The sequence below is a fragment of the Balaenoptera physalus genome (genome assembly GCF_965194825.1).
Source record: "Balaenoptera physalus genome assembly, chromosome: 6".
NCBI classification, from domain to species: Eukaryota; Metazoa; Chordata; class Mammalia; order Artiodactyla; family Balaenopteridae; genus Balaenoptera; species Balaenoptera physalus.
The window spans coordinates 98,894,063-98,920,523 of NC_138885.1; the positions used below are offsets into that span (position 1 = coordinate 98,894,063).

Here is a 26,461-nt window from a genome sequence, read left to right on the forward strand (position 1 = left end):
ACGCCATGTTGTGTCTAGTCATTTTCCCGAAGGCGTGTTGTATAAGGGGTTGATGGATATGAACCGAGTTGCACTTTGTGTGAATAGTGAGCAGGTAAGTAAACATACCCAAGTAACAGAAAATGTATCTTTTTAAAGGATGATGTTCCATAGCATCAAACAATATAAATATTTGTAAATAAACCTAATATGATAAGGCCTCTAAGAAGAAAATTAGAAAACTGTTTACATTTTAAACGAATTAAAATGACAAAGTTTTAAAATTCACTTCTCCGGGTGCTCTGTGGCCACACGTGGCTGGCGACTGCTGTACAGGACAGCACATTCTTAGAGCCTTATGGTTACAGGACACTGGAAATGTGTTTTCAAAGTTGACTACAGAAAAGTATGACATATGGTGATCAGCAAGACTTTTGAGCCTAAAACTATTGGGTTGGCCAAAAAGTTTGTTTGGTTTGTGAATATATTGTTCAATAAAATGCTTGGTGAAAATGAAAACTGTGTCTTTTATTTTTACTTAAAACCAAATGAACTTTTTGGCCAACCCAATAGTTTACATTTGGTTAGAATTCTGTGGGGAGGAACGTGGAAATACATAAATTTTCTGCGGTTGTGCCTGTATTTTTCTTTAATGAATGGTGGTGAGTACTGGATCACTGTGGTATTTTAGGATCCCATTGTTTATATTTAAAAGACTACAAGACATGTCACCCAATCAGAATTATTTTAAGGGGCACGTGGGCCCAAGTGTGAAGACTGCTATCTTAAGGGTACTTTTAAGTATTTTTCTTCCGAGGATACTTAAATTGCATTTTTTCTCCTTTCAGCGAGAAAAGATTCCAGAGGAATACTTCGAGCATGATCCTGAACACAAATTCATTTACGGATTTGTTCATACTCTTTCTAGTGCCGCACAGCTAACTGCTGAAGGTGCAGTAGTAACTTTGGTAAGATATTTTTTCTTTCATAAAGCATCTGTAGAAATTTCTGTCTTGTACACATGGTATGGTCCTGTTTTTCCCAAATGAAAGTAGGTTCCTGAAACGATCATTAGAACTTTATTAAGAGAAACCTATCAAAAGAAAGTAAAGTATACACATTTGAGCTTTAATCATCATTATGATTTAAAACGTTGCCATTGCTTTTCTCATCACAAAACAATTGCTATTAAAGGCAGCAGGAGAGATTTCCGGTTTCTCCTTCCACACCTGAGGGGACACACGCACGCACAGTGCACACACGCACACACAGACGACGCGTGTGGTGGTGGTGGGGCGGGGCAATCACTGAGCGCTCTGGTCCACAGGCAGAAACAGGTTCCGGGCAGTTTGAAGCTGAGTCCCAGACTGCACTGCCTAGGCAGTTCTGATGTGTGTCCTGACTGAGAACTACTGCCCTCAGTTCTCTGTTCCTTGGATAATGGATAATGGTGTTAACCATCCCTGCATGTGAAGTTGCCCAGGACTAGGGTGCCAGTAGGACTTCAGAAGGCTTTACTCTAGTTAGCCTGCTAAGCTACAGCTGTGTAAGGACCTTTTTGTCATCCATTCCTAATTCCTATGGTAAGATTTTATCATTTGAATAATAAATCATATTCAAGTGATAGGTAGTTGGGATTGTTTTACTCCTCCCTATAGCAAACCTGTAGGGGGGAAAGTCAGCTGCGTGGTCTGCAGGGAAGGAATACTTAGGCCACTCACTGCCTGCTCCTATCAAGGCAGAATTTAGGACAGGAGGCTTGTCCTTTTGAAAAGAGACCCCTCAGTGGGTACTGGATCAGACACAGGCCTTTTCTTGGCGCTACGGGCCACTTGGAGTGCTTAGCACATGCTTGAGAGAGGCAGGAATGGTGCTTGCATATGGAGAGCTAGGAAATGCAGGAAGGAGAGTATTTGGGTTGGAAGAGGGGCATTTCTTTGTAGACAAGTTAAGCTTGATGTACCTGCGAGACAGCAGAATGGCAGTGTCTAGTAATCATTTGAATATATGGGATTGGAGCATGAATCTGAGCTAGAGGGAGGGAATTAAGTGTAGCTGTTCAAATGCAGAGAAAGTATGTAAAATAAAAAGTGGGTAGAAGATAGATCCTACTAGGGACTGTCAGCACTTAAGGGACAGATCCCCAGAGGAGTGGCTACAGTGGTAGGAAACCCAGCAGAGAACCCTAAGAGACACCAGGAGAGGTTCAAGAAGGAGAGTATGGTCCAAACGCTAAATGCTACCAAGAAGTTGCTCATGTCATAAATACCATGTCACTGAATACCTACTCTGTGTCACTTTTCTACATGTGGGGGGTGGAGGAGAGAACAAGTTGGATAAATAAAGTTCTTGCCTTTATGGAGCAAGTGTGGAAGACGTAAATTTTTTTTTTTTTTTTTTTTATCGGAGTACAGTTGATTTACAGTGTTGTGTTAGTTTCAGGTGTATAGCAAAGTATAAGTGTTTTTTTTTAATGAGTGTTTTTTAAAAGATGACTATTTCAAGTGGTGGTAAAAACCATGAAGAGAAAGCAAGGTAAAGGGATAAAGTGATTAGAGGGGCTTACTAGAAAGCTCAGGAAGAGCCTCTTTAAAGAGGTAATGTTTGAACCCAGGACCTGGCTGAACTGAGGAAGATCAGGTACGCTGGCATTACGGGCAGAGGGGACAAGTGCAAGGCTCTGAGACAGGAACTTGTTCTGTGTGTTCAAGGAAAAGCAAGGTGGCCCTTGTGATCCGAGCGGGGAATGAGGGAAAGAGCATAGGTGATGAGGTCACGGAAGGACAAGGCCGTACGGCACAGGGCCTCGTAACTTGCAGGCCACGGGAAGAAGGTATTTGTTTGATGGGAAACCTCTGGCAGATCTGGAGCAGGCGCATAAAGTAGTCTTAATTTAAGAGGCTCTCCTGGCTGCTTCGGGGAGAACAGACTGTAGTCTGTTGGGAGGCAGAGAAGTTAGGCAGTGGCAGCGATACAAGTCAGAAGTGACAGACAGAAAAGCGGTCAGGGTACCAGTGAAGGTAGAGATAACAAGAAGTTCTAACAGATTGGAGCAGGATACACTCAAGTGCAGGTTTTTGGTCTCAGCGACTGGGCGTGTGGCAGTGCTCTTTCATTTATGAGGGAAGGCCTGGGGAGTGGAGCTCTGGGACGAAGAGCTCTGGGTTGTTTGTGTGAAGGCACCGGTGACCACGGCAAGAGTAGTCTCTGTAGAGTGGTAGCAGCAGGAGGCTGACTGAAGTGGGTTAAGGAGAGGATGGGAGATGAGGAGCTGGCCTCAGCCCTGAGGACGCCGTCTAGGGGCAGTGGGGGACAGGCTGGGGACATGGAAGCATTCACACTGGAGGAAGCCTCTGACAGAGAGGGAGAAGTTGTTCAAAAAGAGACTAACTGTGGGCACAGTGCTCTGCAGAAGTGAGGTGGGATCAACTTCATTCATAGGAGAGTTAGCTTCAGTGAAAAGAAAGAAATCTCGCTTCCTCCGAGACAGGAGGGCAAGTGGGATAAATGAATATCGGCACGTGTACCAAGTTTGCCAGTACAAAGGTGAGAGGAAGTTGAGAGATTGCCAGTGTCGTTTCAGTGCCTCTGATTAGTCCCATAAAGTAGAGAGTTGAACCTGGCGGGGAGAGTCGTTCTTAGGGTACTAGAGAGTGCTGAGTTCTTTGGGGAATGGGAGCCGAATTTCACTAAGAACATATAATCTCAATACCCGTGTTTGAAAACACAGTAGAGTTTGGAGGGCATGGGCGAATCTGAGCTGTCAATCTGATAACCCTTCAGAGAGTAAACAGACTCTTTCAAACTGGACATTTTTCTTTTTGTCAAATGGCATGTACACTCTTCTACAGAGGTAACAACAAATCACAGCTTACCTCTCTAATCTTTGCTCAGCTGTTAACTCCATCCAGTTCTTTGTAGGGTAGATATTTGATACATGTAAAAGAAACCATGAAATCATCTCACAAACCGGCAGGTTTAGAGGAGCCCCAGGGATACAGACACAGGCAGGTCTTCCCACCTTAAAACCAAAAGAATTGACTAAGCTGCAGATTATGTAAGACAGAAATGAATAATGAAATGATAATGGAGATGTGAAAAATTGGGGATATGAAAAGGACTACCCTTTGTATGCATGTGTGTTCCTTAAAAAGGCACTAAAATATGGGAATACTTGACAGTTGTAAAGCCCCTTTGTACTGCCTGTCCTGCTGTGCCACGCAGCAGCCACTGGGAGGCTCTCTTGACCACCAGTTTTTAGCTTCAAGTTCATGCCACAAAAGGACTGGTGACTGACCCTGAAGAGAAGGTAAAGATGTGCTCAGTCTTACCAGAATTTTACACACTCAAGCGTTATGTGAAATCGCCATGCAACCACCACCCGTCTTGTAGTTAACATTGCACGTGATAGGCACTGAAGCATTTACTGAACAGTCGAAGTCGACACTGGGCTGTATGTGCTGCCCTTGACAAGTGGGAAGGTAATAATACAATGCGTGTCTTTAGAATGCCCTTTGCTGAGATGTCCTTTCATTCCTGTGACCAAAATTGGGTTGGAAATTCACACGGGCAGAGTAGAAATATCAGACTCACAGAAATATCTGACTTACAACTGTGACCTGGCCTCTGGCCTTGGCTTGGCTGAGCAAAGTCTTTGTAGAACCTAGGAATAAAAGGGGTGTCAAAAAGAGATGAAATCTGTCATTCCTAACAATTCTTATCACAGCACTTAAACTGAACGAAAATCAAAGATCAGTGCTCTACTTTTGCAGGTTTACTTAGAAAGGCTTTTAACTTATGCTGAGATCGACATTTGCCCCACTAACTGGAAAAGAATTGTTTTGGGAGCCATTCTTCTTGCCTCCAAGTTTTGGGACGATCGGGCTGTATGGAATGTGGACGACTGCCAGATCCTCAAGGACGTTACAGTTGAGGACATGTGAGTTTGTAAGGTTACCGTGAACTTTCTAACCATTTTCCAATACCTCATTTGCTCTCATAAAGTTTACATTTTTAAGAAATGTTACATTTTAAGAAAGGTTACCTTGTGCAGAGAGCTGAAATAGACATAAAATTACAGCCTTCTTTCTATCTAGCTGTAGTATAACAATTTGTATTTCCCCTCATTCTTTGGTAGGTCTTGATGTGTTATTGTTGTAATATTCTGCTTGAGAAATTGAAATTATTTTTCTGGTGGTTTTTGCCAAACATTTTACAAGCTCACTACCAGAACAACATGGTACAGTAAGTAACTTGACAGCTTTCTTAAAGCTGTCTACCAGGTCCAGTCCATTTTTAAGGGGCACATGCCTGGTCTTTGAAGCAAGTGGCCACTGTTAAGGTCTTAGGGCCTCTAGACTACTGACAGGTTATAATTTCAACCTGAGTCACACATTGTGTATTTGCTTTTGCTGGTCTTTTTCTCCTTTTTATCTGAGGTTCTGTTGTTACAGAAACTATGATGTACAGGTAGCCACATATAAAGGTTTCAGATCCCTGTGTTCCTGTCTCCTCCCCTAAAGTCTGCTGAGTTAGGAAACACCTACCTCTCAGGTCGTCCGGGAAGCATCCCTGGGGCCTCACCCAGGGCACTCAGCAAACACAGCGGCACTTTGTGGGGCCTTGAGTTAACTAGGCAGGTTCTCCTCACAGATGGCACGCTCACATTGGCATGAAACGCCAGGCTTCCAATCTGGCTCTGGTGAAGGGCCCCAAGGGTGGGAAGCAGGATGAGCCAGAGAGGTAATTCCAGCAGACTCTCGAAGTGCCCGCTTGACAGTGAACCTGTCTTTGTGGGTGGCATTCAGGAAAATGTGAAAGGACACCTCTTGATTATATTGGACAGCAGAGGCCGATCAAGATGGCAGGCAGGGGCAAGAGTTTGTTTTTGTTACCTTTGCCCCTTACCCTAGATAATTCACAATTACCAAAGTGCATATTTACAGCTGAAGCGAGGAAAGCTGTGACTAAGAGAAGGGACCAGTGACTGTCAGTAGCTGTCAAAGTGGCTTTTGGTGAAAATGCCCACTTTGGTGATCATGTAAACCAGGTGGTCGTGGTGATATTGCTGGTAGCAATCTTAGCAAACAGTGGAACAGCAGATAATGAATTTGAAATGAATAGAAGTACTTTTGGAAGTTGCAGAAACTAAAGTGACGTTGACCAACACTATCATCAGTCTTGAAACTGGTCCCTTGAAGGAAGGAAAATTTGTAATCGTGAACACCATCCCTGCCATGATGGCAGCTGAAATTTTCTCAGAATCTGCAACTGAGCTGACTGGGGCTCTGGTTCCAGGTACAACATCCGAGAACATGCAGGGAAACGTGTGGGTGTTCATAGACATTGAGCCCAGGAGCATTGGCGGCACTGTCCAGCTATGAAGAAACTAATTCTAAACAACGCTTTTCTGTGTAGAACGGAGAATCACCAGGAGTTATGTTTATAATAGGCTGCTTTTGTTTATGATCTTTGGGAGTTGGAAAGCATTGCAACAAAGTGTTTAATACACATTTGTTTCATCCCTCTGCTGTTGACTACTATTTGTAATGGTCTCATTTTGAGTCTGAATTGAAAAATTGCTGTCTATCAGCTTTTCCTTAAAACTTTCTAACATCTCTGTGTCTTGTTAAATATATATTTCCCTTCAAAAGAGTAAGTTAAACTGAGCAGCTGCTGTTCAGACAGTTTGCTGCGCCTGTAAGTGGTAGGCTCTTCAGCCACCTAGCCATTTAAAAACAGCAAAAAACACAGAAGATGCATATTCTGTAGGCATAATGCTTTTCTTCAGTGATTAAAGCTCTATTAATAGACATGTTAATCCTATGAAGTACTGTATTTCCACACAATTAAAATGTATTAGTGGAGAAAATATAAAAGGGATAGTGAAGTGCATTTATTCCTGTAGTAAATTAAGTCCTGATTAGCTGATTATCAAAACATTATCTGATTTACATTTCTATAGACTTCTGGCCGTATGAACAGGAAATTAATTTTGGAAGTAGGTTCAGTTAGGTTTAAAGTTCAACAAATGAGAAACCTCATTTCTGCTCATACTCTGCTCTCCATACAGGAGAACATGGAGCATTTGTTGATATATCCAATGGATAAAATATTAACACTTTAAAACCAAGAAACCAAATGTATTGTAAAATAAGCCACTTGCATGTTTGTTTGGGTATTTATCATTTTTATATAATCAACTCTCTAAAGTGATTGCTGTGAAAAGTGGTAAGATTTACTCTAACTTTATATTTATTTACTTAAACATTTGGCAAGCAAATGGCTGGATATGGTCATATAGCAGAAGCCTGCTCCCAGCACTCTACTTTCCCACTTCATTGAATTCGCCCTCTGTGGGCGTGTGCAGTCTGTCCTGGCAAGGGGCGGTAGGTCTGAACATTCTGGGCTGCTCTCCTAACACCGGGGGCAACAACTGCTCTATCAGAGGTCGTATCGTAAAGTGGGTTTAGTCTAGCTGAGACATAATCTTACTGCCTTCCTAAGCTTAAAAAGTGCATCCTGTCCTGTCATGGTGACGACAACTCACCCTAGTAAGGTTTTAAGGTGAACAGAAACTTGCATCATGCCCTTTGACACAGCCCCATGCACGGGGTGGGGGTGGGGGGATTCCCTTTCCCATCGAATGTAGCTTATTTATTTATTTACTTGAGATGAATCCTTGTTGCCTCAAGAGTTTTCCCCCCTCAGAGATAATAGCAGTGGCTCTCGATGGATCCATTTGTTGCCGTGGTGATGTGCCCACTCCTTTTGTTGGCTCGTCTCTACTTCAGTCAGCCCCTTCCTGTCATCAGCCCGGTGAAAACGTCTGCAAGTTCTTCAGAGCTAATAAACAGCATACATCATTCCTTTCATCTGATCACTAGAGCGGGGCCTCGTGAGTGAGTGTGGAGCATGAATCGTACAGCTGCACTAATGGAACTCTGAAGAATGAGCCCCTGAGTCAGCAGCATGAGTGCATAAGAGGGCCATAACCTCTTCCCCCTTGTCCCAGACTCAAAGTGCTGGGACGCAGAAAGGACCACAAATAGCTGTACCTTGTTTGAACATTAGGGTATTAATCCAGCTGGGTAGCCATTATTTGTTTCAAAACAGTATTTAGAGCCATCCTAGTAGCTCAGAATGGTATTTTTGAAGATAGCCCAGTTGACTAAAATTGTCCTGTGTTGGTTTTGTCTTCTCCTCCTCCCCCAGGAATGAGATGGAAAGGCACTTCCTGGAGCTACTTCAGTTTAATATTAATGTTCCTTTCAGTGTGTATGCCAAATACTACTTTGACCTTCGCTCCTTAGCAGATGACAACAACCTGAATGTTCTATTCACTCCTCTTAGCATAGAAAGAGCACAGAACTTAGAGGTAAGGCTGTGAAATCACTAACTGGGGTTTTCTGTCAGCCACCGAAGCCACACCTGTAGCTAAATTATATTAAGCAGTGATTAGGAAAATGGAAAGCTGTTAACAGTTTGAAGAGCTTATTGACCCGTTGGCATCATATTTCCTGTGTCTTTTATGGTTTATACAGGAATCCCACATTATAAAAAAAAAAATTGTCTCTTCTGTAACCATAATTCAGAATACTTTAAATCATATTTAATCTGTTCTTAATGGTTTTCCATTTGAACCTCTACACTTACATATAACCATACATGAATAATTTCTTAAAATTGTATCCCTAATCATATGTACCTACATAATCTACTTACCACTCTTAACTGTCTTTTTTTTTTTTTATATATAATTGATGTTTTGGACTATTTCTACTGTCTTGATATTTTTAATAAATAAATAAATGTATTTATTTATTTATGGCTGCATTGGGTCTTCGCTGCTGCACGCGGGCTTTCTCTAGCTGCGGCGGGCGGGGGCTGCTCTTCATTGCGGTGCGCAGGCTTCTCATTGCAGTGGCTGCCCTTGTTGCAGAGCACGGGCTCTAGAGCGCAGGGTCAGTAGTTGTGGCGCACGGGCTTAGTTGCTCCTCGGCATGTGGGATCTTCCCGGACCAGGGCTCAAACCCGTGTCCCCTGCATTGGCAGGCGGATTCTTAACCACTGCGCCACCAGGGAATTCCCTCTTAACTGTTTTTTACTCAGCTTGCAGTTCGTGTGTGTGTGTGTGTGTGTGTGTGTGTGTGTGTGTGTGTGTGTATCACAGTTCAGTCCCATGAGTTTATTAGACAAAGCATCCGTGGCTAACCTGAGAGACCTATACTTGGAAGGTATAATGTGGATTCAGATACTGGATGTAGAAAGTACATGAGTTTTTAATATAAATGGTAACGTACATGGAACAACGTAATACTTATGGCTTATGATTTTTGGTGGGTATACAGCAAAATTCACAACTGAAGTGAACACATTTAAAATTGATACTTTCTGTGGTACCTTGGTGGTACTTTAGAATAAGATGTTTTTCTACCATAATTTATGTGCAAGTGAAATAGCACCTTTCAGCGCTTGTCATTAGACCTCTCCTACCTTCAGCACATACGTACCTGATTAAAATTTTCTTAGAGTATGTAATAACTAATGAAAACTGAAGAGAAGTTGAATAGCTGAGTAAACACTGATTTTGCCCAAGTGTATGTCCATTACGTTTAAGGATCACGTGTGTAGGTAACAGATGATATTGCTATTAGGAGCCTATCATTAGCAACCCAATTTTTAAGTAACTCTAAGTTATTAGGGCAAGTTACCCCTTGCCCCAGCAATCTAATCATAGCCCTTAAAGGTTATTACCTTAGGGAACTGTCAGTTAGTGTAGATATCAGCTATCCAAAGTAGCAGTAACTATGAACTATCTAAACGAATGGAGATGTGTGGCTTATCAATGATGCTTTTTTTGTTTTTTTAAGGTCCGAACATTTTTTTTCCCCCCTAATTATACCTATGTTCTACCTGATTGACTTTCCTAGGCCATTTCCAGATTGTGTGACGACAAATACAAAGACGTGTGTAGAGCTGCTATGAGAAGGTCTTTCAGCGCTGATCATTTCATTGGTATTCGGCGCTCCAATGCCATCCTCTCTTAAGGGAGAAGTGAGGGGTTGTAACATCATAAACCCCTCGAAACAAAGACTGGAGAAATATCACCTCTCCTGCTCAGAAACCAGCAAAGTTAGTATTTTCACCTTAAAGAAAGACATTGAATTCAAGAGACTCATGGACAAGCGAAGATTATGCTCATAGGAAAGAACGGGACCTCGTCAATGTAACACGCTCTTCTGTCCTTTTTATTGTAAACAGAGTTACAAAAACCACTCCAAAGCTAAAAGCTCCCAATCCACGCACAGATATCTGCTCCCAATCCACGCACAGATATCTGATAGCTGTGAGCTATGTGAGGTTTTTTAATTAATAGTTTAAATTTTTAGACTTTAAAGACACTAGCTATATAACTTCTATGTTTTTCTTACCTCACTGTCCCATACTGCTGCATATTCCTTTAGAATCAGTGCAGTATTACCATCAAAAAATGGGACTCCAAAAAAAAAAAAAAGTAAAAAAACAAAAAAAGAAAAAAAAACAAAAAACAAAAAAAAAACAAAAAAGAAAAAAAAAGAAAAAAAAAAACAAAAAAGAAAAAAAAAACAAAAAAAAACATGGGACTCCTAACAACTCATAAAGCCAAACTTCGGAACAGACTGTTGTAGCATCGTTAGGTTTTGCAGGGTTCTTCCTCCCTACTATATCATTGAAGCTGCTAGTCATTATTGGCAGTCAATTTAAACCAAAAAGCTGCTGAATAACACATGTCATCCAAATTCTTTGCAGGCAGTACTTATTAGCATATTAGCATGTTTGCGATCATAAACAGAGAAAGTAGGTTATTTCCTTCTATTGGGTCCGTGCTGCATTTCTTGTTAACTATAATGGTGCTTCTGATTTTGTGATGATTTTCCTCTTTGTTATATACTTGTGTTAAAGGATATTTTCATAATTCCAGCCAACATGGTGGTCCAGTAATTAACAAGCCGGTGATGAAATAGAAGGTGTCCCAAAAGTCTTAGAACAATTTTAAGCTTTAATATAGTGTGCTTGGATACTCCAGAACAGTGTCGCAGAAGTATAAATGCTAGACTGGCAAAACATCACTTGAAACTTTAATCGAATTTCTTCTAAACTCATTTACTTTTGTACATTTTAAACATTAAGCTTTTATTTTTTTATTTTTTATTTTTTTAAATGAATTTATTTAATGGCGTGTTGGGTCGTTTCTGTGTGAGGGCTTTCTCTAGTTGTGGCAAGCGGGGGCCACTCTTCATCGCGGTGCGTGGGCCTCTCACTGTCGCAGGCTCTCTTGTTGGGGACACAGGTTCGAGCCCTGGCTTGGGAAGGCCCGTGAGCCACAGTTACTGAGCCTGCGCGTCTGGAGCCTGTGCTACGCAACAAGAGAGGCCGCGATAAGGAGAGGCCCGCGCACCACGATGAAGAGTGGCCCCCACTTACCACAACTAGAGAAAGCCCTCGCACAGAAACGAAGACCCAACACAGCCATAAATAAATAAATACATAAATTTTAAAAAATAAAACAATAAACGCTTAACGTTTAAAATTTACAAAACTAAATGAGTTTAGAAGAAATTCGATTAAACTTTCAAATGATGTTTTGTAAGTTTGTGGCATTTATACTTCTACAAGTATCAAAGCTTAAAATTGCACTAAGACTTGAGGGGATACCTCCCCTCCTCTTTTTAAAATAGTCCTTTGCAAGGCTGGGCTGCTTACCTGCTTGATCACCTAAGTTTCTTTTTTTTTGATTTGGTAAAGGAATTATGAACAACAGTGTTAATTCACATGTAATAAATTGAAAAGAACTGGACCCTAGTAGTAGTGACAGGAGAGTAAGTGATACGAAACAGCTTTTCTATCCTGTGTGTTAACCTGGCTGTAGGTGTCTCACTTCAAGTTCTATGTAAGAGGAAACATATAAACCTTAGGAACCCTTACCTCAGGCTTTAAAAGGCAGGGAGGTCCAGTAATCAGTCTTTTTGGAGATTGGTAACGATGTCACCTAAACTTGAAATATTAAAAAAAAAAAAAAAAAAAGTGTTCTCAACTATGTGAAATCTTTCTCCTCCTACCTTCTCAAATGTAATCCTAGGAATTTTGCCTGTAAACAAAGCATTTCTGGGCCAGAAGTACTTTCTCTCTTTATAGCAAGGCTTCACATTATACTGAGTGCTGCAGGTTCCATCATTTTTAAGGGACAGAGACATAAATGATAAATTATGGTATATAAAATACTACAATCTACCACCTCAAAAAATATTGTTTATGGAGTTTGGAGCTTGGAAATTCAAGTACTGATTGCAGTTTTATTTTGAAAAGAATGCTACAACTTATGTGGTTTTTCTTCCTCATGTTTATATTAAAAGAAAAGCTAATAAACTCTGTTTTAATTAAAATATATGGCTACTGTGTTTGTAACACTTCTCACTGTTCACATAACTTTACAACTCTGCCTAACTCAAATGTTTTCAGTCAGCTCTGATAGTCGGGCCTTAAAGCATTTTCCAACTAACCATTCATAAGTTGTTTTGACCCCTGCCTTTAGTTAAGATGTAGACATTTATTTCTTCAGCTTACGCTCTTTTCAACCTGAAGATAATCTAGTACACTTAAAATCACTGGCTACAGTGCTCAGTGGCATAATGCATTAGATGGCATTTTTGAATTGTTTGTTATGGTGCCAAGATGGAAATGCACATTGAAAGATAAAAGTAGGTAAATCCACAGAGAAAGGAATTACAGGAATACTGTAGAATCAGAACTTGTTGTTTGAGGGTTTCAAGCAATTGAACAGGAAAGAAAATGGAAGAACAGGAAGCAGTAGAATTGTGGTTGCTGTTAAGAGGGTGACTTTTAAACAAGCCACGTAATTTGACTTTAACATGCTATTTCACTTAACATTCAGTTGGAAATATACCAGATCTCTAAAGTTTCTTTTAGACCCTAGCCACTGCACTTGAGCAATATTCCATCAGTCCTGATAGTATTGCCGTAGTATTTCCTCCACCTTAGTTACCTTCCTAAGGTCACATCTTTAACTTTGTTCTTGTTAAGTTGCTGATGAGGAGAAATGATCTGATTTAGTACAGAAGGAAAAAAAAAAATCTATCACAAGTCACTGTTTATATCAATAGTTTGCACCGCGTAGTAATATGCCAGTTACTAAGCAGAAATGCTGACATATCTCGAGTGGTCGAAGGTTTGAAAAGAAAAAATTGGGGGTAGGAACATTGGGCATGACTGTAGCTTCAAGAACAAGTTGGTAGAATAAGGGGAATCGCTAAAAATTGCTTTTCCCCTTCAGCTTTAATTCTAGAGGCAATACAGCCATTTTAATAAATGGGAAATTGAGGCAACTTAAGGTAAAAATTTAAACATCACAAAGTAGGTTCTCCAACAAATATGGGGCATGGAAACTAGTTATTAATAGGGTGGCAACTATGGCATTTTTTTCCAGATTTTTATACCGAGGAAGGGTTTGTTCCCTAAAGTAGTAAGACTATAAAAGAATATCTGACTACCTGAACTCAAATTTTATTTTTTCGCTTTTTAAGAAAAATTATTTTTCTCTATTGGAATACTGACATCTGTGCAATTTTAACTCTGGTATACCGTGAACTGAACTTTATTCTTTACAAGGAAAAGACAAAAGTTTGAAATGTATGTTTGAACCAAATTAGATTGCCATTTTTGTATGTTAAATTCATGTGGTTGACCCTAAGACAACTTCTTAGGGCCCAGTGTTTCTGGTTAAGAGAAATTTTTTCCACCCTGTATCAGATTCCATCATGACCCTATTCTTTCACATTTACTCCTAATGTACCCTGTATGCCCATTCTTGAAATTCAACAGCACTAAATCCTAGTTTTACAACAGGTCAAATTTCATTTCTTAGTTTTCCCATTCTATAAAATATACCATTCCTTGATTTTTGAAAAATGCTGAAGCCAGTATTTACTGGAAAACAATTCACTCCGTATTCAGGTTATGCAATGTTTTTGGAAATGTTTACCTATAGCGTGTAGGTTAGCTAAAATCTTTCATCACCCAAGACTTCTCTCTAACCACATGTAAAATGACTACGACTGTTCCCTCACCCAGAAGCCGCATTCTTGAGTATAGAGTATTTGGTAAAGCACTTGACAGCTGGTAGGGGCTCTCCCAGGGGTAAGTGCTAATTTCTATGCAGAATCTGTAGATTACACCCAGCATCTATCAAGTTAAGGATTAGATCACCTAAAATCTTAACTGTTAGCCACTCACCAGCCTGGCCAGCCTGACACCGTGCCAGCAAGAATACAAAAGATCTAGGAGCCCTTCAGAGACACCTGGTCCCTTGTACACAGGTGCAATCTGTTTGGCTACTGAGGCAATTTCCACTATTCCGTTTTAAATGGGTTTGGCAGATGAGATAACATGTACTTCATGTGAAAGAAATGTTATGAATACCAGTTTATGGTTTAGGATCTCTAACATGCAGAAAGAACCAGGAAAGTGAAGTAGTATAGAAATTAAGAGAAATCCAGAGTCAAATGAAAAGAGGTGAATGTTCTTTAAAAAAAAAAAAAAAAAAAAAAAGGAACAGGTTAGGTGATTACTTAACTGCTGTGAGGGCAGCTAAATAATTTGAATGTGATTAGAGAAAGTCAGTGACAGCCTCAGAACCTAAGGTCCTCAAGAATATGTCGATCTCTACTTCAAGACCTCAAATTACTCTGCTAGCTTTTTCTTACAACATCTATTCCTTCATCTTACCGTTCTCAATTCTACTGACCTTTACTTCTAGCTCCCCAGATGGTGGCCCTTTATCTCCTCACTGTGGGAACCGACTCTTCCAAACGCAGGGCATCAGTGTTTTGTCCACCTCCCACTGCCCTCTCTCAACAAGGTCATCTCAGCTTCACCCTTTGACTCTCTGCTCGTGTCCAATGTGGCAGTGCTTGATGTTGGTTACTACTATGAGCCATTTCTAAAACACTATCACCAGGTTCCAGGAAATACAGGATTTCTATGGCTCACGGGCTAACTGGCCCCTTGTAATCCCCTTTAATCAACTACTTGAGCCCTCCTGTGTTCCCACAAAGTAGTTGTTCCCAATTTGCTGCACTCACTCCCCTGATCTGCCCACAACCCTAGATGTATCTCCTCAGGCTAGGCAGCAACCCCACCTTCCAAACTCCAAAACTCATTTCATCTGGCATTAGGAATAGATGCCTCACTTCTTAAGGTAACCCCTCTCATCTAAGGGAGAGGATTCCATCCCAACTCTTCAAATCAAATTTCTATATCCAACACCCCCACCACCAGGATGGTGGTGAGGATGGGGCAATTTGACCTTCCTCAGCCCTTGACATGTCCTAGTGTTTCTCAAGATGTGGTCTCCAGACCACCTGCCTCTCATGGGCTGAAAGTCCCTGTAAGAAATGAAGCTTCTCTAAATGCAATGTGGAATCCTAGAACAGATAAAGAACATCAGTGGAAAATCTGGTGAAATCCAAATGACGTCTGGAGTTAACAGTAGTGCGTTAATGTTGACTTCTTAGTTTAACAAATGTGCTATGATAATATGTTAATATTAGGGCAAAATGGATATATCTTTGCAACTTTTCTGTAAACCTAAAATAATTCTAAAAGTTTACTAAAACAGAACAAAAAGACCTAATTCTTGGATCCCAAATTAATCTCAATTCCTGGAGCTGAAGCCTGGGAATCTACATTTCTAATAGGAACCCCAAATGATTCTTATGCAGACACAAACTTGAAAACTAGTCTTTCAATTCCCTTTCCATTCCATGCCTGAATGGCTGCTTCCTCCTTGTTTTACTTACCTTAACCTGATTTCATCTTTTAGATCCTCTCAACCCTAAAATATAAGTACTATCATTATCCCCCTTTCACAGATGAGAAAGTACTAAGATGCAGTACACAAACGAAGTACTAAGAGCTTAAGTAATTTGTTCAGGATCAACAGCCCATGAATGATGGAGCTGGGAGTTGAATCCCTAATCAGTCTAGCTCCCAAATCTATGCACAGAACCCCTCTACTTCCTCTCATTCTGTTGCACGTAAGAGCTCTGTAACTAAATCACTAAAAGAAGCATTATTACCTATTTCTCCAACTTCCTAAGTCCAACAGTGCCCCCCTTTTCCACTGGGGGGAATGAACAATGAGAAAGCATTGGGAAGATGTGCCAACTAGAGACCTGTACGGGTAAGGCACAGTGGCTCTTGCACCAGGATCCAGCTCAACTGCTGTATTTTCTGTTCTCCCAAATGCCCTAACATGTACCAATCTAATAATGCTCATAGTACTCACTTTGATGCTAAATTAATTATCTCAGGTTTACTAAGCATCTGTCCAGATTGTCAGGGAAGTGCCAACTCTAAATCAATTGACAGTTGGCCCTCCGTATCCACAGGTTCTGCATCAGTGGATTCAACCAACCATGGACTGAAAATACTTAGGGAAAAAAATTTCAGAAAGTTACAGAAAGCAAAACTTGAATTTGCTGCACACCACCAACCATTTGCATTATATTTACAACTACTTACTTAGGATTTGTATTTGGTGTTATAAGTAATCTAGACATGACTTAAAGTATAAAGGAGGGTGCGGGGGAAGATGGGAGGATTGTGCGTAGGTTATATGTAAATACTGCACCGTTTTATATAAGGGACTTGAGCATCCATGGATTTTGGTATGGGGTGGCACGGGGGGGAGGGAGACTACTGGAACCAATTACCCACAAATACAGAGGGAGAACCATATATCCTCTTATCTTATCTGGGTTCCCTGACTTGTATTTAGACCTTAATACAAAGTTGTGGATCTAACTGCTGAATGATGAAGTTTTGGGAGTTTCTGACTGCAAACCAGACACACACAACAACAGCAGCACTTCTATCCAAATTGCTTCAGTACAGAGTATAGATGGAGGGTTGATAAAATAGAACACAATCTCAGGTAATGTCTCTGTTCTTATGTGTATTTTCCTTCATTTCTTCAAGTGAATCATGAAACAATCACAGGATCAGCAGGAGAAACCTATGAAGTATATTCAGGTAAAACATGTTTTCATTAGTTCTCCTTCTGGTGATTGGAATTTCTTTGATTTTATTATCAATAAAAACGTTGCCACTTATATTCAAAGTACATCCGAGAAATCTGATCATGAAGTTAGAATGCACATACCTCCTTCAGATACTCTTAGAAAACAGTGTCTCTCCATGAAAGCATGAGAAAAATACTTGTACAGCATCTTATTTGCTTTACCATTGCTTTAATGCACTTTAAAATTTATCTACATTAATTGGGAACAAAGAAACAAAAATAGACATTTCTTTGTTTTTCATAAATAACTACTCTCCATATTTGATAAAAATCTCAAAGCATTATTTTAACTTCCCACAAATATAATACATACAATTTTTTTTTTCTGAAATAATAAGGTCAGCAAATTAAGTATCTTGACACTAACATAACCACATACAACTGCTATTCTACTGACTTCCAGGAACAAAACAAAAACAGAAAACTTCTTATCAAGATGCTCTGGGTTTCCTTTTGCTAGTGTTAGGGATCTGGAATTATAATCATCTGCCAGTAATAATTTTATAGATTCTAGTTGATTGTCTACAAATAAAATATCGCTGGCTCTGCTTTGTGAGTTCTGGATTTGACATGACACTGACAATACCGCATGGGACAGGCACTATACACACATGGAAATCAGAAAAAGTACTGAATGCCCTGGACTCGAACTACTGACTCAGTATGTGCCTCACTTGGCTCAGTAATAAATTCACCTGCACCAAACCCGTATCAAAAGTCACTAAATCTCTCATATATATAATATATATTATTTATATACACACCCACAACACATACACGCTATACATACAGCTTGTAACAACATGAAGTAATATTGTCTTCAAATGATGTACCACAGACTGAAATAAATCCTGTAATTGTCATCAAGCTGCTAGAAGCTTTTGAGAGTTCTGAGCCAGGTTACTTAGTTACTTTCATCCTGCCTACCCTTCATTCACCCTGCTTTAATGTCTCGGTAGCTTTTTCTTTCAAAACCACCCTCCTCAACCCAGGCGTATTTCTTTCCCAGGATCACTTGATTGGACTTTGGAGGCAAGAAAGGGCATGCAGGGGGAGCAGGAAATCCTCAGCCACTGTACCTCACACCTGCCTAGATTTGTGATGTTCTCTGTCCTGTTGGCCACATTCGGTGTTAGAAAGCAGTTATTCAAAGCTTTGTCCCTCCTACCCCCCTTGGTCTTTCTGTAGAGCACAAAAGTGAAAGAAGCCTCTTTAGCAGGGGTAGCAGTTCATTAAAATATACAACTACATTTCCTAGCTCTGGGGTTCCCATTCTGTACTTGAGACTGCAGGTCACGGATGCTGTTATTAAGGTGCGGTGTGGGCTCCATGAGGTTTTCTCCTGGCAGCCGGTGTCGGGATTAGTGCAGCCCTAGCCCAGGAGGAAACGGCCTAATGAATACCAACTTGGAAACAGTGGTGTCAGCACGTGATTTAAGCTTGTACATTGCTCACAATTACACACAACACACACACAGGCTTATCACTGGAAATGACTACGAGAAAACATGACAAAGGTTTGCAAGGATAAACCAATAAGGCACCAAGAATACTTATTTTCAGCCAATTTAGACAACTTCAAAGTGTGAGGTTAATAATATAAATTAAAATGACTTCCTAAGTCTTATCAACTGATTTACTGAGAGGTCACATATTAGTTCCTTCTAAATCTTTACCCCCTAATCTGTGATGGGAGACGTTGCTTACAATTGAACCATGAAAGGGACAGCCCAAAAGCTGTACATGTGAAACTAAACTGGGCCTTAAATCCTCACTAAAATCACAGAGCTGGCTGTGAAGAAGCTGCTAAACCACCCCACAACCTTCCAGTTTATAATTGTTTTCACGAGTGTGGATTGTTTGCCTAATAAAAATAAAAATCAGAAGAAAACAGCATATGAGATGGAAATAGGGGGCGACCATAGATGGGCTTCTCTGCCCTGGGTAGCGGGAGGGGTGGCTGAGGTAAGACTTGAGGGAAGTAGGTGGGCTTCATCTTTGAGGGAAGGGAGGGGGAGAGCAGCGATGAGAACAGAGGCTGAAAACAGAGGCAGCTCTGAGAGTTGGCCTGGACCTAGACCTCCAAATGCATTACCTGTATTGCCTCTCCTTGGCTTAGTATCCTTTGTCTTAACTGTCTTTTTTTTTTTTTTAAAGTAAATTGGTTTTTCTTTTTAGGTTTGGTATGTTGCCAAAATGAAAAATAGTTGTTTTAACAGGAAGAATTAAGTCACTTCAACCACATCATCCCACAACTTTTAGATACATTCTGCATCATCTTTACACTCCTCCACAAAAAAAAAAAAAAAAAAAAAAAAGGAAGAGGAAAAACCCAAATTAGGCACAATGACCTAAGGCAGCAGAATAATCTATGTACTTTCTGGGAAGACATGTTAACTGAGGGAAGAGGTCAAGGTGATCAGAAAAGTTCCTCATTTGAAAAACAAGAGAGGAACTGGCCCTCAGGCAGGGGATCTATTTCAAGGTTCTAAGAAGCTTCTGAACAAGTAGAGGAATTAGATGTGCAAAAAGTTCTGTAGCTCTGTGTACAAGGTTTTGTCGAATATACTGAAATTTTGATTCAGAGGATGAGTGTGTAAGAGCAGTGCATTTTTATAAACGTGAATAGCTTCTGAAAGTCCATGAAAACTATAACACCAGGCTTCTTTCCACCAGCAAAGTGCTTAAATACACTATGGAAACTATACACTTGTTTACTTAATATCCATAATGTAAAAACTGACCTGGGCTTAAATCTGACTTTTCCAACTTTGGTATAAATGAAGCAAGCGCAAATCCCTACACTTGTTGTTTTTCTAGGGAGACATCCTCAAATTGTAATTGTTTTTGCCATTTTAGCTTCTTAAATTTAGTCCCCACTCAGTCCTGGTCACTGGTATTCTGCTGGCCAATGCACTGTCACCCCCTTCCCCAGTAATGGCCTCACACTCTTCTTGAATGAATGGTTAAATAGATTAGGAAAGCAAACAGAATTTTTAACAGTGAAGTATGTATGTGTGGTGTGTGTACGTGTGTATTCATCAATACATAGGCTTTCATATATAAATGAGGGAATGGTTCAACAGATTAGAAAAGCAAACAGAATTCTCTAACAGTAAAGTGTGTGCTCATCACTATGAGCTTTCTCAGAAGAGGAGGAAGAGAAAAATATATTGAGGTGGTGGTGGGGGGGGAACAGCTTTCCTTTTGCTGCACTGATCCATGTTTTAAAAGCTTATGCAAGGGTGTTATGGGTCTCATTTGTTTTCAGAGGCTGCAGAGAGCAGTGTCTCGATGCTTTTGGAATATCTGGCTGTAATCTAGTCCAAAGTCCAGGGACACTTATTTTCCCCCATCGCTGCCAGTGTTTGTTCACAGGTAGCCAGCCTCCCTCCCCCCCACCCCATTCAAGCACCTCCTTCAAGGGTGGGTGTGGTTTCTAATCACAGCTCTCCAGGAGAGGAGGAATAAGAAAAGCAAAAAGACTGTTTAACATGATAAAGGAGGTGGGTTGGGGGTGGAGCAGATAAGAGAGGTGTTGGAAATTTACTTAATTACAGGAGGTATATCCATTTTAGTCCTTAAATGTAAAAAGGAGCCCTCTTCAGCACTATCGCTAAGTCCTTCCAGAAGAAGAAAGTGGGTTTATTTTTACCAAAATTTTAACACAAGTTTAAAAAAGTGGGATCACCGAAGCCTATTAAGAACCACCCACTCCTCCGGCACAAAGCTGCCATCTTAACAGTCTAGAATTCAAGTTCAACCAATCACCATCCCTTAGGTTCGCACTCTTCCAAATATTTATTCCGAACTCTGCAATGCTACCTCTAACTTATTCAAGCAAAGCTGGCACTGTTAAGAATGAGAATGATTACAAGTACTACAGAGAAGAAACCGAAGCTTGCTAAACGAAGCTAGGACGGACACATTAGAATCTCTAAACATTGCCTAACCTTGTCACTTTCCGGAGGCCCTAACCACATTATGCTCCCCTGCTCCTTGGTGTGACTTAGGGTGTCCCCTAACTTAGGAACGATAAACAGGGACAAGCAGCTCACCTTAAAGCATCTTGGACACTTTAAGCAGTAGAAGGAGAAACAACCTGGAAAAACACACGGAACAACTTCCCAGTCACAGCAACTTTCACTGTTCACATTATTTTTAAAGACACAAGTATAGGAAATATATTTTCCCAATTTAGACCACACAGTTCAAAGACACCTGAACCAAGTGGAACTTCATTATAATGCCAACTTTAGGATTGTAAAGCCCCCAAAGCAAAGGTAAATTTTGTTGCCAAAATGCAACAAAGTTCAAAATTAAGAAAACTACATATAAATTAAAAACAGGGTTCCTCTTGAAAAGGCAGTAAGATAGAACAGACGTGAGCTGAGCCCCTTTGAGAAGTCCTGGGACAGGTACTCGCCTTGAAACGGTCCCTTTCCCCTCTCTCCAAGTTGCCCCGGGAGGGGGCATCAGCACCAAGAAGTAAACGGAAGTGACCTTGGCAAAGCTACCAAACAAAACAACCTCCCTTCCTCAACTCCCGGCCCCGGTCCCGGTCCCTCGGCCTCGGCCTCCTCCTACACGTGCGACAAGGACACCTGCTTGTGGTAGGCGGCGGCGGCGGCGGCGGCGGCGGCGGGGCCCGGCGGCGCGGTCCTGCCCGTGAGCGCTGCGCTCGCCTCGGCGTAGTCCCCGGCGGCCGTGGCGCCGCCGCTCTTGTGGCCCCGCCGCGGGCGGCAGCAGCAGCGGCTGGTGAAGCGCCGCCACGACTCCACAGTCTTGCCGGACCAAATCCAAACGCCCGACGTGATGCCCACCACAAGGCACATGAAGTACTTGAGCATGAGCACCCAGTACTCGGGCTTGGCGCGCGGCTGGCCGGAGTCCGGGCCGGGGCACGCGCAGGTGAGCGCAGCCTCCCAGCTCTCGCGATAGTGCTGTTCGTACAGGTAGCAGGCCACCACGATGCTGGCTGGCACAGTGTAGAGCAGCGTGAAGATGCCGATGCGGATCATGAGCTTCTCCAGCTTGTCCGTCTTGGTGCCGCCCTGCTTGATGACGCTGCGGATGCGGAAGAGCGACACGAAGCCCGCCAGGAGGAAGAGCGTGCCCACCAGCAGGTAGAGCACCAGCGGGCCCAGCACGAAGCCGCGCAGCGAGTTCAGGTTCTGGTTCCCCACGTAGCAGATGCCGGCCACCGGGTCCCCGTCCACGGAGCTCAGTGCCAGCGCAGTGATGGACTTGACACTGGGGATGAGCCACGCGGCCAGGTGGAAGTACTGCGCATAGCCCGCAATGGCCTCGTTGCCCCACTTCATGCCAGCCGCCAAGAACCAGGTGAGCGACAGGATGACCCACCAGATGGAGCTGGCCATGCCAAAGAAGTAGACCAGCAGGAAGACGACAGTGCACAGCGCAGGGCCCGTTGTCTCGTAGTGGATGTGGCTGTGCTCGCGGCTGCAGGCGACGCTGGCATGGCCCACGACCAGGCGCACCAGGAAGCCCAGAGACACGCACAGGTAGCAGGCTGACAGGAAGATGATGGGGCGCTCAGGGTAGCGGAAGCGTTCCATGTCTATTAAGAAGGTGGCCACCGTGGTGGAGGTGGAGATGAAGCACAGTACAGACCACAGGCCGATCCAGAAGGTGGCGAACGTGCGCTCGTCGGGGCTGAAGGACGGCTGGTAGCAGGGCACCGCGCAGTTGGGCACCTGGCCCGTCCTCACCTTGTTGTAAAGCGGGTGCGACTCCTTGAGAATGGGCACGAAGGGCTCGCGGCACTTGCACACCGACGGGCCCCCGGCAGCGCAGTCGCTCCCCGAGGCCGGCGACCCCGGCAGGCCTGAGAGGGTGGGCTTGGCCGGGAAGGGCCTGGGGGGCGCCGTGGTGGCCTCGCTGCGGTTGTAATCCATGCACAGGACCTCGGCGTCGCGGCCCAGCACCGGGAGGCGGTCGCAGCTCATGCGTTCCGGCCAGGCAAAGCCATACTGGCGCATGAGCGGCGAGCAGCCGGCCTTGGCGCGCTCGCACACCGAGCGGCAGGGCGGCAGCGGCTTGTGGTAGTCGGGCAGGCAGATGGGCGTGTACATGGAGCACAGGAAGAAACGCAGGTCCGGCGAGCAGTGGATCTCCACCAGCGGCCAGAACTGGTGCACCTCCAGACCCGCCTCGTCCTGCGTGTCGTGGTTGAACTGGTTGGGCATGTGCGTCAGGTTGTAGCCGATGCCGCGGCACATGGGCACTGTGATTTCCTGGCACACCGGGGCCTTGGAGGCGGCCGCCGCCCGGCCCGCCAGCTGCGCTAGGAGCAGCAGCAGCAGCGAAGGCGGCGCGGACGGGTCAGGCCGAGCCATAGCCCCCTCCCTCCCCTCGTCTCCCGCAGCCCGCGCGGGGCCAGCTCAGGCAGGGGAAACCGGGATCCGGGCTTCCCTCTCCGCCGACTTGTGTGGCGCCGGGACTGGCAACCTGTCGGTTTCTTTTTCTTCTAAAGAAATCCGTCCAAATATAAACTGTTTCGGGAGGGCGCTGCCTCCGCAGGGAGCGCTCAGCTCTTCGCTGGATAGGGCTGGGGAGGGACGGTTAGGGCTCCGATTCCAAGGAAAGGACTCTTTAAAAAAGAAGGTGGGGGAGAAGAATTGCAACCACTCCCAATTAGAGGGGCGTCAACGGCACAATCCCCGCAAGCGGTCTCCAAAACTCTAAGTTAACCTCTCTCCCTCCCCTCCCCTCCACCTCCAGGAACCAAACTACAGACTCCCCGCCCCTCACCCCGCCTCCCTTCTCGCAGGGCCTGCCAGCCTGCACCCCAAAGTCAGAGCGCTCAGCCCCCCGGAAAAGGGCAGAGGACCGGGAAAAGAACGGGGAGAAGGGGAAGGCGCGGGCTCTCACCTCTGAGGATCCTGAGAGAAGCAGATAGTCCGTAGGCAGCCTGGGCCCTCCGTCTCTGGGACACTTCGCTCAGAAACGCGACTCAGAGACAGGCTGGCATCGGGAAAGTTTGGCGATAGGCTGGGTACGCGAGGAGGCAGCACATGGCAGCAGGTGGGGGCGTCTCAGAGAGGGGGTCGCCCCCTGAACGAGGTCGCCGCAGACCGGTCATTCGCCCTCACCTCCTCCGGGGCCCCCCGCATGATCCGGGCGGGGCAGGACGGGGGGCAGGCCGTGCGTTCCACCAGGGTCCGGGAGCCGGACGAAGGGCGAGCGCGCCTGGCAGCACCTGGGCAAGAGGAAGGCGGTGTGCGGCGACCGGGGGATCCCGCCGCCTCACAGCACGGCGAGCAGCCAGCGCTGGCCCCGCCGGGACTGCATGGTGCGCGCCCGCCGCCGCGTCCCGCCCGCCGCTCTTCTCCTCCCCTGCAGGGGGATCCGCGCTCCAGCGGACTCCTGGGGGCGGTGGCGGTTCTCCCGGGACGCGCCGGGCTCCGCTCCTCCCCCGCGCTCTAGCACCCTTTGGCCCACCTCCGGCGGGTATTGAACTGCGCGCGGCGGCGGCGGCGGCGCTGGCCGCAGTGGAGTCACGGCCTCGGGCTGACTGGCCTCTCCCGCCCAGCCTGGGTCACCTGCTTCTAATGCCCGCCGGGAGGCTCCGCCCCGGCCCCGCCCCTTCGCGCTGGGGCTCGGTTGGTGGGCCGCCCCGCCACGCTCTCCGCGCGTCCCCGCCCACTGCCCCGCGGGCTCAGCCTCTCCCCAGGCGCCCTCCGGCCCCGCCTGGAGCTGGCAGCCGAGGAGCGTGGACCAATCGCCGGCCGGGAAGCTATGGGGGGCGGGGCGAATGCTAATCACGCCTTCTTGAGACCCGGAGCGGGAAACCCTAGCTAGAAGTCCCTCCTGAGTTCTCTGCTGGTGTCCACTGGTGCGGGGCTCACTTTCCCGTAACGTTCTAGCTTATGAACCCTAGCTTCCAGGGCACCTACCAGGTCTCCTATCTGCAGCTAAGCATCCTTAGAGTCCAGCGCTTGTTTAAAAGAACTGCTCAAAGAATCATTCTTAACCGTGGCACCTGTCTCCTCTCTGCGCTGCCCTCACCAGGTGAGCTCAAATTGAGAGAAGTACAAATGCTTACTGAGCCCCTACTGTGTGTCAGACGGCGCGTTAATCGTTCTCATCTTAATACAGGATGTCTCAGATCCTTATAACAATTCTTATAGGTGAAGAAACAGAGTTTAGAAGCATACCAAGGGAACCGAGCTAATGATAGTTCCCCCAAGAAAGCCACAACCTAGATAATCTTGTTCAGCGCGGTATTCCGACCGCCTAGCACAGAGTAGGCTCTCAAATGGCAAACCCGGGATTCGAACCGAGATAGTTGGGACGCGACAGCCACAGTTTTTACCACCTCCTCCCCCCTCCCCCCATATGCGACCGGTTATCTCCCAGGCTTTAACCTTTACTTTTGCATTTCGTAACAAAATCTTACTGTTGCGACAAGAAAGTGATTTTCTTTCTGTCTTTGGAAGACTCCAGACATGTTAGTCCTTTATCAGTTTATCGGGTTAAAAATCCAGGCAGTTCGAAGTCGCCCGCAGAGAAAAGCAACACTGGCTCCGGGCTCTGTGATGGGCAGGGGCCGCCACCCCCCCCCCCCACCCCGGGGCTACCCGCGCGCCGCCGGGGATCTGGGGCGCACGGAGCTGCGGGAGCCCGCGCGAAGACCTGCTGGGCACCTCGACCACTGGGACGCACTGTGGCGCTCTCCAGATGGGTTATTATGCTGCAAGTTTTAAATGTCCTAAAAATGCCTCTTTTCTACATGTTCTAATTAGGTTGGAAGACTGAGGTGTTTAACATTCTTGAAATTCATTCACACGCTTACAAAGAGGGTTTGAATTGTTTCCCGCTCCCCCCACCCCTTCCTTCTACTGGAAGAAGGCGGAAAAAAGGCAGGAGGGCCTGAGTTCTTGAGGGACTCAGGACTGCACTTTAGGGCTGAGTCGTTCTTGTGTCCTGGATCCCACTTACACAGACTGGGAGACAAAACTGCAGAATAGCCCTCTTCCTCCTGCTTATCAACAAGACTTTGTGAGAAATAATGAGGAATACGTGTATTAATCCCAGCCTCAAAGTTAAAAGAAATAAATATAAATCTCTTCACAAACATTAAAACCGTTAATAAATATGTTTAAAATGTACTTTACCTCTTTCATTCCCTGGGATTCTACAGGTGCTTATATTTTTTTGGTTTTTTTGGAACTACTTGGCACTCAGTGTCGGCAAACATCCCAGGGTTGAAAGTAGTGGGAGTTGAAAAGCTATGGAATAGCAATCAAAAAGAAAGGGAAACCCTCAGTGGAAAGTATGCACAGATTGTGAACATGCCAAGAGAGGCTGCCTCATTCT

General features: G+C 44.4%; 2 protein-coding genes across 2 annotated transcripts in view; one reads left to right on the forward strand and one right to left on the reverse strand.

Moving 5' to 3' along the window:
• LOC309663351 (cyclin-Y-like protein 1) overlaps nucleotides 1-10,819 on the forward strand; it is a 34,410-nt gene extending 23,591 nt beyond the window's left edge. Inside the window, exons 7-10 of the mRNA XM_082467323.1 lie at nucleotides 828-947; nucleotides 4,752-4,918; nucleotides 8,194-8,356; nucleotides 9,912-10,819. Coding sequence (XP_082323449.1) covers nucleotides 828-947; nucleotides 4,752-4,918; nucleotides 8,194-8,356; nucleotides 9,912-10,028 — 567 coding nt within the window. The 3' untranslated portion in view covers nucleotides 10,029-10,819. The remainder of the gene's footprint in view (nucleotides 1-827; nucleotides 948-4,751; nucleotides 4,919-8,193; nucleotides 8,357-9,911) is intronic.
• Nucleotides 10,820-20,730: 9,911 nt separating this feature from the next.
• FZD5 (frizzled class receptor 5) lies at nucleotides 20,731-24,908 on the reverse strand. The gene is made up of 2 exons (XM_082467105.1): nucleotides 24,014-24,908; nucleotides 20,731-23,732 (listed from the first exon to the last, which is right to left on the reverse strand). Exon 2 carries the CDS (start codon nucleotides 23,476-23,478, stop codon nucleotides 21,703-21,705), a length of 1,776 nt encoding a protein of 591 aa, XP_082323231.1. The 5' UTR covers nucleotides 23,479-23,732; nucleotides 24,014-24,908; the 3' UTR covers nucleotides 20,731-21,702.
• Between the last annotated feature and the right edge of the window lie 1,553 nt (nucleotides 24,909-26,461).

Bases quoted from the DNA above. Each gene is read 5' to 3' on its own strand.
- FZD5 (XM_082467105.1), bottom strand. From the start codon at position 23,478: ATGGCTCGGCCTGACCCGTCCGCGCCGCCTTCGCTGCTGCTGCTGCTC.